This window comes from Seriola dumerili, unplaced genomic scaffold (genome assembly GCF_002260705.1).
Source record: "Seriola dumerili isolate Sdu_G_001 unplaced genomic scaffold, Sdu_1.0 BDQW01000002.1, whole genome shotgun sequence".
Classification (NCBI taxonomy): Eukaryota; Metazoa; Chordata; class Actinopteri; order Carangiformes; family Carangidae; genus Seriola; species Seriola dumerili.
The window spans coordinates 5,277,343-5,296,458 of NW_019174257.1; the positions used below are offsets into that span (position 1 = coordinate 5,277,343).

General features: G+C 39.8%; 2 protein-coding genes across 2 annotated transcripts in view; one reads left to right on the forward strand and one right to left on the reverse strand.

Moving 5' to 3' along the window:
* Positions 1–1,029: 1,029 nt before the first annotated feature.
* Positions 1,030–7,717, reverse strand: ddx59 (DEAD-box helicase 59). Its single transcript, XM_022768604.1, has 8 exons — positions 7,675–7,717; positions 6,445–7,323; positions 5,602–5,784; positions 5,387–5,476; positions 4,653–4,904; positions 2,827–2,979; positions 1,736–1,864; positions 1,030–1,328 (listed from the first exon to the last, which is right to left on the reverse strand). Exons 2-8 carry the CDS (start codon positions 7,303–7,305, stop codon positions 1,074–1,076), a joined length of 1,923 nt encoding a protein of 640 aa, XP_022624325.1. The 5' UTR covers positions 7,306–7,323; positions 7,675–7,717; the 3' UTR covers positions 1,030–1,073.
* Positions 7,718–8,640: 923 nt separating this feature from the next.
* The window catches only part of camsap2 (calmodulin regulated spectrin associated protein family member 2), a 50,369-nt gene continuing 39,893 nt past the window's right edge, over positions 8,641–19,116 (forward strand). Inside the window, exons 1-2 of the mRNA XM_022746974.1 lie at positions 8,641–9,129; positions 14,537–14,796. Coding sequence (XP_022602695.1) covers positions 8,991–9,129; positions 14,537–14,796 — 399 coding nt within the window. The 5' untranslated portion in view covers positions 8,641–8,990. The remainder of the gene's footprint in view (positions 9,130–14,536; positions 14,797–19,116) is intronic.

The window sequence follows — 19,116 nt, forward strand, 5'->3', positions numbered from 1 at the left end:
GCTACTGTTGTTTATAATTATCCCCTCTTCCGCCTTCGCCCGCTTCAATTTCAAATCGACTGCGTCAGTGACAGCTGATTGGCTAAATTCTCGGAAAAGTGTTACGTCACCCCATGGTTAAGACATACGAGTACCCGAGACTGACGCTGGGTGGCAGCATAATCAAGGTTATATCGTTGTGTATCCAAAAACACTTGGTATAAACTGTTAACTGTAATCAACAATAGTGGTACTCATGTTTTCCATTCTAAAATTAACGCTCTGCCGTTAGAAAGGTGACGTAAGCTCCATAGTTTAAACAAAAACTGAAATATCTCAAACTCCATCTGCTGAGGAATACTGTGAAATATGGTTTAAAAAACTTCATAAACTCCAAATCTTTGTCAATACACTCAGTGAAACTTTTTTGTTTAGGACTGGTATAGTAGGTGACATAAACTTTAAAATTAAGAAAAGCTGTGCTTTCTCTTGGCCTCCAGGGGCAAAACTGATCACAGTCCTCAAAGATCATGGTAAACTACATACGGACAGGTTACGAGACAATGGGCCCTGGGCAAAAACATGTGAGAGGCTCACCTTCATAGGACACAAAACACCCAGACTAAAAGAGTGGTTTTGTTTGTTCATCCTTCTGTAGTTGTTTTGTGTCACTGTAGTTGTTTTGCATCTCTAGTCATGTTGTCTCTCTGTGGTCATTTTGTGTCCCTTTGTCATCCTTTTTTGTCTTTCTGTAGTTACTTGCATCTTTTTGTAGTTTTATATCTTTTTGTAGGCAATTTGTCAAACATGAAATTTAAAGCAGTATTATTTTTTACTGGATTGGTCTTCAATAAAAGACACCACATGTACACCACAGCTGTGGCAAGAAAGACTGTCCCTCAAATGGAGGGCCTAGGTTGAAGAAAAGATATTTTCTCTATTTAAATAAATTTTCTTATCAATAACAAAATACTTTTTTTTCAGAAAACAACATAATGACATTTATTTTTTTCAATACACAATATACAAAATAAACGTTTAGCATTTCTTTAATAAATATACAGCACCGTTGCAGGAATGAAAGGAACAACTTGCTACTTCTTGCGACGGTCATGTTTCCTTATGATGTCTATGAGGTTGTTCTTGGTGACCAGTGTGTCCTCATGCTTGGTCTTTTGTCTTTCTCTTCTCTGCTGCTCATAGAGGTGGGGTGAGTTTAAGAGCTGTGGGGGTAGGATGGACCCTGTGGGCTTGACCCGATTCACCACCTCCAGGAACAGTCGCTTGTTGTTGTTGTTGAGAAAAGTAATGGCTGTTCCCCTGTGTCCCAGCCGCCCGGCTCTGCCCACCTGTATGCGAAGAAATTAAGGTATGAATAGAATACTTTTAGCTTGCCTTCCATGATATATATTAGGGCATTACTGGTGACATTAAATGTTCAGTTTTGCAAATAAGTCAATATTCCAGATGATCAAATATTGCTTTTTATCTATATGCAAATTATTGCCCACTTTAGCTATGACAGTCAACAAGGTGTCAGATATTTACATAAAGATTAAAAATGACTCAATATAATGATAACAAATTTAAATAATGAAAAATATTGAACAGAAAAATCTGTCTGTGATGGGAAGTGTCAACTAGACAATACAATACTCAGACAAGTGCATTAAAGAAACAGTATAATGTTACTGGAAAAAAATCTTGCAAAATAAAACTGTAAGATTACCACCTTCCCACATCAGGTATTACTAACCTGATGGACATACTCATCCATTGTGTTTGACATGTCAAAGTTAACCACCAATCTGACGTTGACAAGGTCCAGTCCTCTGCCCAACACTCCTGTACTGATCACCACCTCAAAGTCTCCATCCAGGAGACCCTGAAGACACAACACGGTAAATATTACACTGTCAGACATGTTTAGTATGGTCAGCACTCTACAAGGACTGTGAACATTGTGAATAAAGTAATTTTCACCAATGTGCAACTGGGGTCTACGGAACTCAAATTTAACTATAAACTCTGCATGATCTGGCTGGTCCAGCTTTAAAAACAAGCCAACCCCAGAATTTATTTTACATTACAGTGAAGATCCCAAAATTTCCAAACATACTACATTTAATCACAGCACAATGTGTGTAGAATAATGCACAAGATAACTTGTATATTTCCATCTGATGTAATGGTTCAGCTATGTGAATATGACATCAGCCTGAATCACTCCTTAGTGTGAGTATAAATAGCTTAAATGATGTGTAAGAACTAGCAGAGACGGAACATAAAATGACCAATACTGCCATGCATTGATTAATCTTTTTTCCTACTAAATAGAAACTTAAAAGTGACATTTGGGGGGAAGTTTAAAAAGTTAAATTACTCTTAGTACCTTTTATTTTTTTCCTGTTTTCACCAGGAAGGGTGATCTGCTGTTGAATGGCATCTAAATGAAATCAGGATGATTTTAGGCCCTGCTTAATTACAGCCGTTAACCCCTATGTTTTACTTCTCCACTTTGCTTTTTTTCTTGTCTTTTAGGAGTTGCTTTTTCTATAGCTGTTGTGGCTTTGACAAAGAGCTTGTCTGGCCTTCATGTGTTTTTTTAGAACAAAGAGGCTGAGTGAATGAAACGCTGTGTTTGTTCTTTCAGTGTTGATATAATAACGTTAAAAATCCTTGTGCATTCAATATACTGATAAAAGCAGCACTGTTAAGTCTCAGCTCTGAGTGGCTGCGCTCTTCCAGCAACAAGAAATTCAGGAACAAACACTGATGAACACCAAACATGGGACCACTGCTATTTATTCACTTTACTGTACATGTCCTGGCTGCCATTGGACTCACCCTGAGGATGCGGTTACGTTCCCGCTGGCTCTTGTCAGAGTGGATTGCCACTGTATTCAGGCCTGTCACCTTGGTGACCGCCTCACACAGCAGATCAGCCCCCAGTTTACAGTCTACAAAGACCACCACTGGAGGGTGGTACAGCTTACTGTCCTGCAGAGCCACGCAGAAAAAGACAGAAACAAGGGAGGATTTAAAAAAAAAAAAAAAAAAAAAAAACATTTTAAAAAATTTTTAAATCCCCAAAAAAAAAAAAGGGGGGATTTAAAAAAAAAAAAAAAAAAAAAAAAAACATTTTACAACATTTTTACATCTCCACATACAGACATTTCAGAAACTATATTCAGCCGTGATGCATGACTATTGAGTTTTTAACTTTAGTTTATGAAAAAGTTGTATGTTACAATGCCAGATGCTGACATAGAAGAAACTTAGAAACTTTGGGTCAGATTGAAAAGTCAGAATCCTCCAGCAGTGGAGCAGCTTCAGCCAGTGATACACATGTTCAAGGAAAATAAGGAGCAGGACTGGCTGACAGGCTTTAAAATGATCACATTCACCTGTCTGGCTATATACCAGGTTTTCCTCCAACTAAAATGAGTTGACTGGTGGATGTAGCAGAGCCAAAATTTAAGCATAGCCAGACTGCAAGGTAACAGATGAGTGAAAACTGCTTCCTTACTTATCCAGTCCCAGTGTATTTATTGCCTTCCTACTTAGATCGTGACAGAAGGGCTTTACACAGCCCTTAATAAATGTTATGAAAGTGGGCTCTTCATGTCTCTCCCTTATGCTCTAATCTAACTTGTTATTTCCCTTGATAACTAATAAAGTGTCTCTGCCTAAAGCAGGAGGGTAGGTAATGTGATAATGATGAGGCTCCTGCATTAAACTTGATTCAGCTCTCAGCCTACTGATCTGGCTTCGATTTGTGAGAACATGCTATGATTTTCTGACTTAAGTTGAGTAAATGATGATATATAATGCTGTGAGGGCTGTGGCATATAAAGCGACTGTGACAGAGTCCCATCCACTCCAGACTTTTGGATTTCTTCGAGTGTCCCCTCTAAATCCAGTCTAACAGCCCAATGATCCTACAGGAATCCTGCTGGACCCACCCACTTCAGTGTACTGTTACAATGCTGGATTAAATAACAGTAGTCATGAATTAAAAAAAAAAAAATCAACAATCACAACATCCCTCTATGCAGAAAAGTATCTCCCTTTACTCTCACAATGGTCTAACAACACTTTTTCACTGGGTTAACTAAAGCAGACCTTTCCTGTCCTGCCCAGTATAAATGGTACAAGCCATTGCTGGGATTCTTGGAGTGGGGCCATGGCTCAGGACCCACCCATTTCCTCCAGACGGGGGCCAAGGCTGTAGCAATGGCTGTCTAAATATGGTGTAGTGGGGAGACTGGTCCTTGGAGCTTTAGGAATTCCCACCTTTAAAACAGCCAGTTAATAAAATATCAAGCTGGTACCAGTGCATGTCAAGACTGAGCGATAAATCCACAATAAATTAAAGCTGAGACAATAACCCACTTTCTGTGTTTGTCCCTACCAGAGCACTTTCTGGTACATTTAGTCCTGGCTTTACAAAAAAAAATCTATGAAAACAGCTGACCAGTTAAAGAAAGCTTGGTTTGGAATTGAAAACCCTGGGCTTACAGTGATACTCCACCCAAAATCTTTCTATTGAGACTTTTAGTGCAAACTGGATTTGCTGACCAAAAAAAAAACAAAACAAAAGAGAAACAGTCTGTTTTTTTAACCACACCTCACAAAGTAATGATTAAAAATCAAAACAGGTTGCAACCTACATTGAGAATCTCAAACAGCTTCTTCTTCTTAGAAGGTTCCTCTACCCATAGCAGGATCTGCCTGACATTGGCACAGGGCTGGTTCTTCTCTCCGATGGCGATACGGACAGGATCACGGACCAGCCGACCAGCGAGCTCCTCTGTCCCTGTTGGGATGGTGGCTGACGCCAGCAGAGTCTGGTGTTCTACAGGGACTTGTTCCAGAACCTCCAGCACCTGCTGCTGGAAGCCCATTTTCAACATAGTGTCCACCTACAGGATACATCACAAATACCTATAGACTTTGTCTCTTTCAAAACTGTATGATTTCTACACACTAAACAGCATACTGTGGGAAAATTCAAGGATTTTTCAGCACAACTATTATTATTTTGTTTGGTAAAATCTTCAGTTTTACAGCATGTTTGAGGACATGACATGATGTTTGTCAAAATTAGCAATGAAAGCCATTGTTTGCTCATCATAATCTAATCAAAGTGAAATTTGGAATTGGAATTTCAAAACTGCTGCTGTATCACCACAACTGAAGGTTTTCTGGAGGATGTTTAGAACTGATTGTTAGATTCCGAGAGCACCCAGTGAGCGGAAACATTATTGTCTTTACTTTGAAAGATACATTTATACTTAAATGAAACCCATTCATTTAACCTTACAGGCCCTTTGTTCTCAAAGGCACAAAATTCTAAATTTATGTTGGAAGCCCTTTAAGTGCTGACCTTCTGTGTTTGTCATACCTCATCAACCACCACAACCTTCACTTTGTCCAGCTGCACTGCTTTCTGCCTCAAGATCTCAAGGAGTCGCCCAGGGGTGGCTATGACAATCTAAGAGGATTAAAAGAAGAACTTCATGAAGAAAGCTGAACAGTTATATCATTATATACAAATGTTTTGATAAAGTGAATCAGGAAATAAAAATAGTAAAAGTAGTGATGCACTCTGCACTGTACTTTGATGCTGGATTTGAGGCGGTGGAGCTGTGGGGGAAGCGGCATGCCGCCCACCAGTAGGGCAGTTCTCATGTTGGGGAGGCACTTCACCAGTTCCTTGCACTGTCTCTCTATCTGAATGGCCAGCTCCCTGGTCGGGGTCAGGATCAGAGCAACGGGGCTGTGCACAGTGTGTGCTGGTTTCTAAAAACAAAAAAAGAAGACGTACAGCATGTGAATACAAATGTAAGCCCAAAAGCCCTGAGATGAACCCAGTAACGTTATTCCTCCCATGTCTACTAGAGACATTTAGTGAATAGTTACATTCTATTAAAAAAATTCTCTGTACAGGCAGGTCATGGCCAGATACGGGACAGCTCCTCTGTCAGCTGGTGGAGGTCTGGTGTCTTGTTAAAGGATACCTCAGCAGAGGAGATGCTTGCTACAGTAGTCTGAATAAAATTTTGTCTGCTCAGTTTACTGCATAACAATAATAATAATGTTCAGGCAATTCCGTTTAATTTTGTCCTAAAGAACAAAATGACCTGACCTGTGCATTCCTTACTGCAGGTTGCTTGTAATATTGGTAAATGAAGAACTTAATACCAGGGCTGAAATGTGGCCTGCAACAAAAAAAACCCTACAAAATGCTGAGAGTTAAAACTCATCTCCAGGATTTTTTGATGAAAAAAATAATCATAAATTCCAGCCACTATTATATTTCATCCAGAATCAGTATAGTTAATTAAGTTTTCTATAGGTTAAAATATGAATTCATTTGTGTAGGAACAGGCAGTTTCATGATGTGAACTACATTACAAAAAAAACCCAAATAATTCTGTTGTTTCTTCTGCACCACTGTACCTGGAGTGCTCTCACAACCACTGGCAGCAGGAAGGCCACAGTCTTCCCTGAGCCTGTGTCAGCGCTGGCAATCACATCCCTGCCACTGAGACCAACGGGCACCATCTGCATCTGGACTGGTGTGGGCGCCTCATAGCCAGCCTTCTTCAAGTTCCCACTCAGCGTGGCAGGGAACCCACAGTGTTCAAACTCAATGATGGGTCTCCTGACTTCTGTCCCCTGGGTTTCAATGCCTAGCTCTTGTTTAATGCGCTGCACCTGTTCGTCTGTAAGGCCTGATATGAATGGATCTTCCCTGTAGTTATACCCTGCTTCACATTCACCCGTCCCACCACCGTCAACTGCTGACTGTGGAGGTTGGGGAGTCCTTCCATCTCCATTTGTGTCCTTACGGTTAAAGACATCCGCCCCAGTCCCCATTCCCATTTGCACCAAATGGTTAGCTTTGCATTCAAGACTGCAAACATCATTGTCAGTGCTGTCACAGATGTATTCCCCATAGCGACCACACATCACACAGACAGGTTCCCCTGGCTCCGGCCATCTCTGGCTCTTTTTGAATGATTTGACCGGCTCCTCCTCCTCCTCCTCATTCTCTTCCTCCTCCTCTTCTGTTTCATGGGAGGAAGAGCTGTGTCCATCATCATGTACTGAGCTCTCTGTCAAACCTGCAGAGTCTCCACTTGCGTGTATTGTCTCATCCTGTGTTTTGGTATCTTCATATGGTTCCTCCTTCTGAACAGGTGTCTCTGAAGTACCTTCATCTTTTCTCTCATCTTGTTGTATCTTGCTTTTCTTATTCAAAATTTTTCCCGATCCCTGGACAGGTCTCTTCACTTTCAGGGCTCTTGGCATAAACATTTTTAGGGAGTTATTGACCTGTTGCCACCAGAAAAAAACCCATGTAAACATTAAGTTGTCATTTCAGTGATTTAGGCAAGTTCTCCAAGTGGTGGGAACTTGCTATATCTGGGTTTGTACAATATATTTAACAAAGAGTCAGGAAATTACATATTTTAGTTCACTAACAAAGTTAAAATGTGATTAACATATAGACTTGCATCTCATGTTAAATCCGCCTAAAATGCTGGTTACAAAGACAAATACAACTCCTGAACGCTACTTTTTAAATTGCACCTCTCAGACCACGGTTCGGCCACAGCTAACTCAGAAATTCCAGCAAGTATCTTAGCTGAATGTTTCATATACATTTAAGAGCATTACACAAACCTCCTTCCGTCAAATCTTCCAACAGTTCAAAACAATCACCGACGCACACCGATGACGCATTACTACTTTGCACGACGGGAAATGTAGTTCATAGAACAACCTCTCTGCTATGATTCAGAGGGGTAATTAGCCTTCTATAACAGACACAGTTGACACCTTTTGTATTGAAATATGCCAAAAAATCATTAAATATGTCAGCTTATTATATTTCAAAATCTTCAAACTGAGGTCATGTGCATTGTGGATGTGGGATGTGGCTGGGGAATTGAATCGGGCTTTATAAGTCTGTCGAATATTCAAGGGAATTAAACTGGTCTGGAATAAGGGCAATACGATAGACAGTAACTGAAAAACTGTCTAGATTTATGTAATTAATAAAACCCCTTCAGCTTTGTTTTCTCGCTAATTGCATGCACCCTGCCCTCTTTTTATGCTACATTCATGTGTTCATCGTAAAGTTAACATTTCCGTTTATACTGCAGAGCAGTCGTGTGGTACGCCTATGAATATATTGCTTAGTAGTGTTACAAGATACCCTTGGCCTGTTGTCATGTTCCAGATATTTGGTATTCATCGCCATAATGAAATAGCAGGAAAATGCATTACAGTTCCAAAGCTGAATATCGTTATAAAACATTTTTTAATCAGTTGTTATTGCAACTTCATTCTTGTTAATTTTAGCCAGTGAACGCCGTTTCGGCCAATCGGCCACGGTAAAATATGCATTTGGACCGTTCAAACTAAGAAACTAAAACAAAAGTTGTAATATTTCCGACAGTATCTGAAGATAACCCACGCGCATGCGCATTGCGCAACAAAGGTGCAGGGCTTGGAGAGCCACAGTGCGGCAGGAAAACCGCACCGCGGCACCAAGAGATTGAATTGAGGAGGGATTGCTAAACACGTAGGTTATCCATACCAGAATACATGGACATGAAAGGCAGAAGCCGTCTGCCACCAAAGAACCCAAAGAATGGAAATTTCTCTGTTTTCATTCCGGTCAAAGAGCAGTTTTTCCTCTGAAATCCAAGGAAACCTTTCCAGCTTGGTCCGACGGAGCCCATTTGAACTGGTAGGGAGCAGAATGGATGGAAAACACCAAGACTAGCGATTCATTGTGTCAACAAGACTGAAAAATACGAAAACGCAGCCAGCCTACCATTTCATGACTGAAAGAACCTGTAAATAATCTGCGGAAAGACACTGCAGCTTTTCAATTTACAGTTCAATTTATTGTTTTCCGCGAAATTCCAGTAGTGGGATGCTTTGGCGTTGTGTTGCTTCCTAGGGTCTAACAGTACAATTCAGGGAGAAATATGGGTGAAGTTCAGGACGTCAGGGATGTTCAGAAGACATTCGTTGCTCCAGCAATAAAGTCTTTTGAGCACTATGACTTCTCCCGAGCCAAAATCTGTTGCAGCCTCACATGGCTGGTAGCCAAGGCGTACGGGACAGGTAGGTGTCTTTACTGTACCTCGAAACAGTTATACAGTTGCACGCTGCATGAATATTTGCATCATATTTGATGTGTTGTTTTCTTTTGAAGTGCATGTTTTGTCATAATTTAAATGAATTACTGCAAAACCCGATGAAATAAATGGATAATATGTCTGTACATTTTAAAAGGCCATGACACCAAAACAAACTCAAAACGGTCTCTTCCTTGTATGGTAGAGACGTCTTGGACTATATAGGTCTCACCATTGATTTCCCCTGGTTGTAGTATTCCCTGTAGAGATATCCACAGTGATTTTCCATCAGAGTAAAGCCTCAGTGGTTTCACGAACGCTATTGTGCTCTGTTGCTGTTGCCCCATTGCAGACCATCTTAAATGAATAGCATATTGGAAAGACAGTAAATATTATCCCAGTAGGAAAGATTAAACTGTTTGCTCCACTGGAACCCCCTGATCAATAAATATGTTGTTCTACTTAATGGAAAGGGACCGTTCAGTTTGGAACTAAAGAGGTATGAAGGTGTCCCAAATTATCTCACCTTCAGGGTGCTGCATCCAAGTCAAATTTAGAAACAGATGCATCACATGTGGGCCTTTTTATACATTGTCAGCAGGATATATAGCACACAAAGGTTGTGCTTTTGAACATTAATGTGGGTTAAATGAAAAAGTTATGAAGGTGTAGTCAGTAAGCATCATAATCAAAATATCAACATATATTTATATATATATATATATATATATATATATAGATATTCTGTCAGTATATAATATCAAAGGTTAAAGTCTGTTTTGCAATGAAAATGTAGATAAAAGCAGGTTTACAACCCCACTGCATGAGGTAGTATTTAAAGTATTAAAAATGCATTCATCTTAGAGAGTGAAGGTATGTTAATGCAGGGAATGAAAGGATATAGCTTGGTTCCATACTGATGAATCACCACCCACATCACCAGCAATGCAGTGAAAACAAAATGGCAATTGAGTCTGTTATCTGGTTAGTAGAGACTCACCTCACCCAAAACAGATTTAAAAGGACCAACCGTGGCTCCTTAGCTGATATGGGATCTCCTGTTCCTTTCACCACCTGTTTTTGTTAGAATGAACTGCAAAGCACTCATTTTCTTAATCTGCTGCTGTAAAAAATGCTCAAAGTATTTTTTGTTACATTCTGAATGGCTAAAAGTTATGCTTTTATGAACATTTACAGTAAAAATAATAATGAAATGAACTGCAGTGCACATTCTAATGCAGTATTTTTGTATTAAACATGTATAATGTGTTTTATTGTACCACTATGATTTCAGATGGATGGATATGCTCTTTTATACATTAACAAATATGTTGTTTGCAAGTGTAAATATGTGATGCCTTTCACATTTATAGATCAGCATTAACGGATTTAGGATGCACATTTTAGGTGTAACGTATAACTTTTATGACCCTCTGTTGTCCATCAGCAGGACTTACAACAACATGGTCATACAGTGACAACTCTCAGCACAGTAACTCCTCTCCTTAAAATAACCCCTCCTCATATTGTGCCTTTGAGCTATGGTGGCTTCTAACTGACACACCTTTAAGTCACATTTCAGCATAAGTGTCTAATGAAGACATGATTTATCATCATATAACACACCCAAGAATCAGGTGTGTTATATGATGATACATGGAGTGGAAATGTGCTAAATTGTGATGTCTGTCACATGGTTATGGTATCATTTTTTAACCTTAAGAAGTTGAAATGTTTATACACTGAGTGGAGATTAGGAGCGTCTTGAAATTACAGCAAGCGTGCAGCTCTTTAACAGTTTAGCAGTTCATCTTATTTACAGGAAATTGTTATTTGTTAAAACATACTCTGATACTACGCTGATGAAATTCCTGCTTCTTCCATTAGTTCAAATTAATTTGCAATTTTCTACATATTTAAGAGCATATTATAAAATAGGATGTACAAACTCTTCTAAATGCATCTAAACTAGCTAAGAGAGAATACCTTTGTGTGTCACACCAAGGCTGGTGTCACTATATGCAAACTTTTGCTCAGTTTTTTTTGTTCACACTGCAGCTGACAGTGTCCTAAGTTTGCTTTTATTTCCCTTGTGACACATGGGATTATCACATATCTGATAATGAGCCACGTGAACCACACTGCTGTATATGAACTTATTTCAGCATTGCAATTACAGTAACTCAATGTTCATCATTTACGTGAAACAGTGTTAGAATTTTGGCTTATATCCAACTTGATTAGTGTTTGGAAAGATGAAAAAGTGCAGTAGTTTGGGCTTTAAAGACATCCTGCAGTATGAATGAGGCCTTGCTCCAGTTACACTGAAATGAAAATGATTTAGGTCCAAACCTGGGTTTCGGAAATCTGACCTCAGGAGTTTGTTGCTGAGAAATACAGAAATACAGTAATGCGGTCACTTTGCAACAGTGATTCTTTAGTAAGTTTAAATTCCAGATTGTTTTGGAAATGTGGCAGAATTATACACCTCATTCATCTTTTGATATCAGAAAAAAATTCAGAGTTCATTCAGAACAACCTTTCCCACAGGTTGAGAATATATTTGAGATGGTCGGCCCCCACATGTAACGTGTGAGGGTGGATGGCAAAACAGCATTACATTCAGCATAAAAACTATTTAGATGGGCCACACAGATGACTTTTATATTAGAGTTGCTTTGCTGCACAAAGAGAAATAAACAGTTTGTTTATTAGATTCTTCAGGGCTCTGGTACTTTGTTCTTTTCCATTAGTTTTATTTGTTGCAATCCCTATTATTGTAGTTATTATAGTGCTATCTGTTCACTGGTCACATCAGCATTAAAACCAACAATCAGCTTGTCTTACCAAAGCTGACAATATGGTATTCTGCTGCTGTAGCCACAAGAGCACATTACTCATTGCCACTATGTTGTAATAGTCCACCAAACATGAGATCTCCTGCACATCCTCTATGTATTTTCAATCAGGACTGAATGAAATGGGTTGATTCCAAAAATACAGCCCTCCAGAGGGAGAGAGAGAGGGTGAGGGAGAGTGCAAAGAGAGAGAGCGGGCTTGCCTCCAGATCCCTGCCTACGCTGCTCTGAATACTTCACATGCATCTGCTTCATTACACCAATGCAGAAGTGCATCAATACACAGTCAAGTACATGCAAGATGCAAGCTAAACAACAGATCATCTGCTACCACGAAATACTATCAAACAGTACTGATACAAATATTAAATGTACTACACAACTCTTAATTCATAAGCAGAGCTCAGGGAATAGTCATTGTGACCAGAAATAAAAGGAAAACCAAGGTGGTGAAAGGAAACCAGTGTAATTCTCTGTATTCTCTTACCAAATACTTTACAGATGCCCTTGAGCAAAGCTATTAAACTCAAAACATCAGTGGTTTTGCTCTGTCAGCAATTGAAGACTAAAATATTGTGAATGTGAAACAGAGCGTTGCCACAAAAGTCAGACTCCTCTGCATAAATAAAGATTGATATAAAATGTAATCCTATATTTGAATGTTAAATTGGAGTTAGTAGATTTTCTGGATGGTATTTGATCCAATATACAACTGATCAAGTGATTGCACATTGAGTTTGCTGACTGCAGTGATTTGGATTGATGCTTTTGTGTTTGCTTGCAGAGGTTTCAGTTTGTTCGGTTACTTGATGTCAGAATAAAATGTTTTTTAAAGCTCGGTACATTGGGCCACAGCACACAAGTGTTACTGACTTTGTAATTTTTTTTGATTAAGAAAATACATGAAATGTATGACATGAAACATGAATAAAGTGACAACATGAACCAGGGCCAGAAAATAGTGGAATGCACAGTTTGGGCTTTAGGAAAGCCTGCATGTTGAAACACAACATTAAATAAAATGTCATGTGTTGTTTCTTTGTTACCTAAGCAAAGTGCAGACACACTACCAGCTCCAGGGGTGTTTCTCTGTAGCTCAGCCTGACCTGTCTGACCTCCCTGTGGAGGATGAAGGGGGAGGGCTAGAAGAAGGATTAATTTATTTGTTGGGATCAATAACCTGAACATAGTACTTACAGGAAAAGCATATAACCTGGGTAGCTGCTACTACTGCTGTCTGCGTTTCTGCTCCATAATAACACTGAGTCCCTCTGTAGATGACCTTGTTGATAGCGGTCAGCCTAAGCAGGTGATTCATTGACTGTTCTGTGTGTGTGTGTGTGTGTGAGAGATGAGTAGAGGGTTTTGGGAGTGTAAAGCTGTCGGTGTAGCTCACCACATGTCACATTTTTCTCTGCATACACACTCTCTCTCTCGCACACACACACAGAGCAGTATCAGAATCTGCATCTATTGCCCTGCTTCTGACAGAGTGATGGCTCTGCATCTGGAGTGTGTGCAGATGTAATTTAATTTTTTTTTTACACTGCAGTAGCATCTCATTTGAAAGCACTTTAATATGGTTTCATTGTTTAATCTATTGTTGAGAGAGGGGGACTTGCTTTTGCTTGGCTCTAATTGATATTTTCTGTACAAAAGCCTCACTTTCTCTTTTCAAGCAGTGGTTTATAAAAATGCTGCCCAGCTCAGCAAACACTGACAAGAAAGCTACCAGACAAAGGCGATAAAAAAAGCAGTGTTTTTGAATTATATGAAGACTATCCCCCTGCAGTGGACTTGCTTGAGGTGGTACACGCACGCACGCACACACACACACACACACACACACACACACACACACACACACACACACACGTACAGGCTCTGTCTTTGATGAGACAGGCAGTGAGAGGGGTGTTCCCAGGGAGCTGGAAGTTGCAGAGATACAGACTAGTAGATGAATCGATCGGGTTCCACTCCCCCTGCAGTTGCTATAGCAACGCGGAGATCTATTCACACATATCCTTGTCAAGATATTGTCAAAGCATGGCAATGAAAAATGAAGCAGACCTGCAAAAGTAAAGTAGTGGCAGAGAATCTGTGCACTGAGTGGAAAATGTTCAATAAAGCCAAACTTTTGCAGATTTGGAATAAAGCTGCCAGCACTGTACATACACTGTGCTACTCATTTCAAGTTTACCTGACTTTTCACTTGTTTATTCCAAAGTCTTGCTAAAGAATTCAAACTATTCCTTGTGAGAAATGGGGGAAAGATAGGAAAAAGTTGTTATATTGTCCATATTTTAGAAAATGCATTGAAAATGTTCCTTCTGTCTACAACATGTTTTTTCTAAATCACGTATTTCTACTCTTTTCAGTGGGTCAAGTATTTTGTTGCATTTGTTGCTGGTGATGGTCTTGGTTGCCATGATGTTACAGTACAGCTGATTCATATGCCAAAAATTAAACACAGTTGCATTGCATGTTCTTTCTATCTCTTACAAAAACAACAACTTTTTCCCCTCCATCACACAGACAGCATCCCAACAGACTTGAAGGATCCCTTCTACACAGACCAGTATGAGCAGGAGCACCTGAAGCCTCCCGTGACCAGCCTCCTGCTGTCTGCAGACCTCTACTGCAGGGCCGGCAGCCTCATCCTGAAGAGGGACGCCGCCAAGCCTCTGCTGGGCCATGATGCCGTGATCCAGGCGCTGGCACAGCGTGGACTCTACATCACCGACCAGGAGAGACTGGTCACTGAGAGGGACCTTCGGAAGAGGCCTCTACAAATGGTGGGAGAGATTTGTGATCTTTTTTTTTTTTCAGATTTTAAGGGTGACAGGATTGTGGTACAATATAAGTAATAATGGTATTGGCTTATAAGCAGAAACACTCAACTTCCTGCCTTGTTGGCATCAAGTCAATATTATGTCATAGTGGTCATCACCCAACTCTATGTTTTGAGTATTCCCAGCAGCAGAATTTGACACAAGTCCCATACCACACAGTGATGGTGACTTTGCTTTTCCTTGTTCCCTGAGGCATGTCTCATGCATATAATCGCTTTATTCATTGCGTCATTCCATCCATCCTGTCTGTTAAACTTTACTTAACCAGGAAGGTAGACATTCTGGAGAAGCAAGGTACAAGTGCTTCTATACAAGCTGCATCCTAACTGGGTGATATTCTCTGATCGCATGATGTACATACTGGTCAGCCTTTAGGCAGGGTATTTTATTTTAAGTTAGCACAGATAGCGAATAAATAGAATAGAACAGAATAGAAAGAATAGAAATAGAAAATAAATGTAATAAAACCTATAAAATTGGCTTATCTCTGACGTTATTCAGTGTTTTTGTTCATCTGGTATATAATTTGTGAAATGTTTAATCAGTGTCAGTTAAAAGTGGCCAAACACAGGCATTGCTGAAATGAGATTCCCATCCATTTTGCATTTGCCAGATAAGCAAAATATGAAAGAAAAAACACTTTAGTAGTGAGGAAAAAGTATCATTATGGCCTACATCTGTGGATGATTAGAACAATATTTATAAAACAAATTTAATTAAAAAGAGAATAAAATACCACTGCATCCCGATAAACAAGTGCATCAAACCAGGTCATTAACAACAGGAAAGAGGTGACAAAATTAAAAACAACAGACTGTCTAGAGATTCAAGCTGATCTGTTTCCAGTTACAAGCTGAGCTGTACCTTAAGGCCTCCAATGCGCTGTGAGTGTCTTTGTCATCTCTCCCTCTACATCTCTGTCTCTCTGTATCGCAACTCACCACAGAGATGACTTTGTAAGCAGCCTGAGTGAGAGAAAGGGATCCTCATTATTTTGGGGCGAAATCTCAATGGGAGGCTTTATTGCTTCACTGAATTGCAATTGAGACATGATTAGCACACAGTATGCCTGCAGTCTGTTTGTAGAGTCTTGCTGGTTTTAATTTCTCTTCTATGCTAATTCAAAACTTATTTAAGTTTTGTTGTGGTTTACATTTGGTTTACTTATTTTGTGAAGAAAGTGTTTTAGTACAAGCCTATCTCTCAAAACCTTTATGTAATTTAAAGCTAAACTAAGTGGAATTTCATGTTGTATGTGTGTGAATTTCATAATTGTGCATAGGTACGTTCGTGCGTGTGATTTGACCATGCTCTCCAGCTCTAGCACCTGTTTGTTTTTATGTTTTTTTTAACATATTTTCTCACTTCTTTTAGTTTCATTTTCCTGTCCGGAGCTGAATAAGCATTTTATACTTGATTTTAGCCCGAGACCACAGATCATAACTGACTGGTTTGCCAGCGAGCGACAGTGTGTGTTTGTGCGTGTGTGACTGAGAAGGTTGCTGTGAATGTGAAAATGAGCTGCTAGACAGCTGTGAAAGTTCCCTTTTCACTTTTTCATCATCTGCATTCCACTGTTCCATTTTTCAACCTCATCCTGCATTCGTTTCATTCTTACGTCTTTCCCGTGACTCCTCTTTCTCTCCACTTTATCTGTCTTCCTTTTCACCCACCCCTCTCTTATTACTTCTCTTGCTCCTTCCTGCCCTTTACCCCTTCATCGTTCCCATACATATTTCTGTCCTCCCTATTACTTATTCCCTCATTTGATTTCCACACATTTCCCTCTGTATATCCTTATCTCTGCTCTCTTCATTTATTCCTTCCTTTTTCCTCAGTCATCCCCATTCTCTTTCACACTCCCCTTTCTGAACACACTCCCTTCTGTCTTACATGCCTCTCCTTTCCACCTTCCCTCACCTTTTTTTCTCTCTTCATACTTGTATCCGTCCTTGCCAATATGCATTTCAATTTCTTCCTTCCAGCACACTCTCCATCTCTAGCAGAGGCAGCGGTTGTTCTTGTTTTGTCCGTTCCACTGTCTGTGGATTTCAGTGGCTCAGATTTAATGACACATGTCACAGGTCACAACTGAATCCTTGCTATTTACAAAGCAGAGCATTAAATGCATCTTCATGCAGAGCACATGCATGAGCTCTAGATGCACAGAAACATGCTTTAAGAAATGCTGTCTTTTTTATATTATTTTCAATGTTTTAATCAGATTTAATGAGATTGACAACCAAAATTGTTTAGCAGTGATTTTCCAATGAGGATTTAAAGCACTATGAGACCATTTATATGCATTAGGTTACCTGCTGCATATTGAAATGACAGCTCGGGTGTAAGGATGCTTTATTATTTAGAGACTGTGTTAAGTTGACATATAAGGTGTCTGTCCAGGCTGAGCTCTGTGGGGCTGTGGAGAGCAGAAACAGCAAGGCATTTCTTCTGGAAGACTTAAGAGGTTTTCCTAAAATAAAAACATGACTTGTTTTACTCTTGAAGCAGACTGTGAAAAAGCAAGAGACTGAGCACCTATACCTGCCGTTGTAACCGTAAGCTGCTCTGGATAAGACGGCCAGGGATGTCATTAAATGCTGCTTCACGGCATTTAAGCTAAGCATCTTTATTTTTTTAACTCAGCAGTTTGCATAAGGAATAATAATTTTCAGAATAAGCAAGTTTAGAGGATGTTTGAGGGAGCTTCAGTGGGTCAGTCAGCAGCAGAGTCAGATGCTGCTGATGTCATGTCTGACATGTGTCATAACTGAGCACATTTACCGATGTTTTCACCAGGTTGCCAAACTGTCTTTGCATCGTAGTCTTAGTTTTTTCTGTCTTTCTGTCACTGTCCTGCCCACTCATCCTTCTGCCTTCAGCCATGTGACGGATTCCCACATGTCAAGACGCAGGCTCCAAATCGCACTTGCCGCCCACTCGATTGCCTACACACTTACTGACACTCTCCTCCACCTGTACTGCTCACAGAGAAAGAGAGAGAGATGCGGAGGTGGGCTCGTGATCTGAAAATATTATTATAGCACTACACATTACAGCCCACATGAAGCACCGCTGTGAGCGTGATAATAGCAAAAAGTCATTATCAAAAGGTTTTAATTGCAAAGTTTGCTCGTACTAATTCTCAATTGTGTTCTTTTCAAAGTGTCAGCTCACCGCCAGATAATCTCTACTGAATTAAAAACTAATGTCTTAGCTTGATGAATCGATAACCTGATTTAAAGTCTAACCCTGTAGCTATGGCGATGTCACACTGAGTGTGATGAGAGTGATGTCAAGATCCAAAAAGAAGCCAAGGTACCCAACACCTGTGCTTGTGCAGAAGTGTTTTTTCTGTGTGTAGGTATCTAAGGACCTAATTGGACACAGCAGAGTGACACAGAAGTGCTTCTTGTATGACAAGACTCATGCACAGACAAGGTGGTTCATGCAAAATGGTGGTTGACATTTAGTATTCTACTTCATTTATTATGGGTAGTTTCGATCAAGTTAGACACTTTTGCAACAGCGTCTGATCTGATAGATATTGAGCAGCCCCATTGGGGAAGCGATTGTTGATTGCCTTGCTCAAGGGCACCTCTGCAGTGATAATGAGAAAGGGACAAGTGCTGCCCTTTCACTATCCTGCTCATACTCTCTTTGCCTGTCTTGGGCTCAAATCAGCATCACAAAGACACAGGGTAGTTGTACTGGTTTGCAGTGGATGGTATAGGTGTTGGTGCGATTTTGTCAACCCCCTACTTTATGTTAAAGAGAACAAATCCCAATTTTTTCTTAGGAAATCCAAGCAGAGTTTCATACCATGTTGTATTGCAGAGGTGGGCCACCAGGGCCAATATAAAGATTGATGTTGATGTTGATGTCATAGAATGTCATAGCTTTAATAGCTTTAATATTTAATAAAACTGTAGTAAATAGGTCATGTGGCTGCCAAGATTTTTAATGTACTGTATAAATGAGACTCTATCATGGATGCTGTGAGCTGTTACTTACATTAAGTGGCATAGTACCTTATATGGTTTCTGTGTTGCTTTATTGTCTATATGGGTGCTGTCTCTGTGACTGTATTTCAGAAGAGCAATAAAACAGGCAGGTTTATTGTCATACATATGTTAGAGGATGCTTACAAATCCAACCTTAATGGCATATGCACTTCTAATGTCCCTGTGAACAGATTTATACTGTAGCTATTTTTGAAACCATGCTGCTTTATAATGAAAGAATTAACGAGAATCAGCTCAT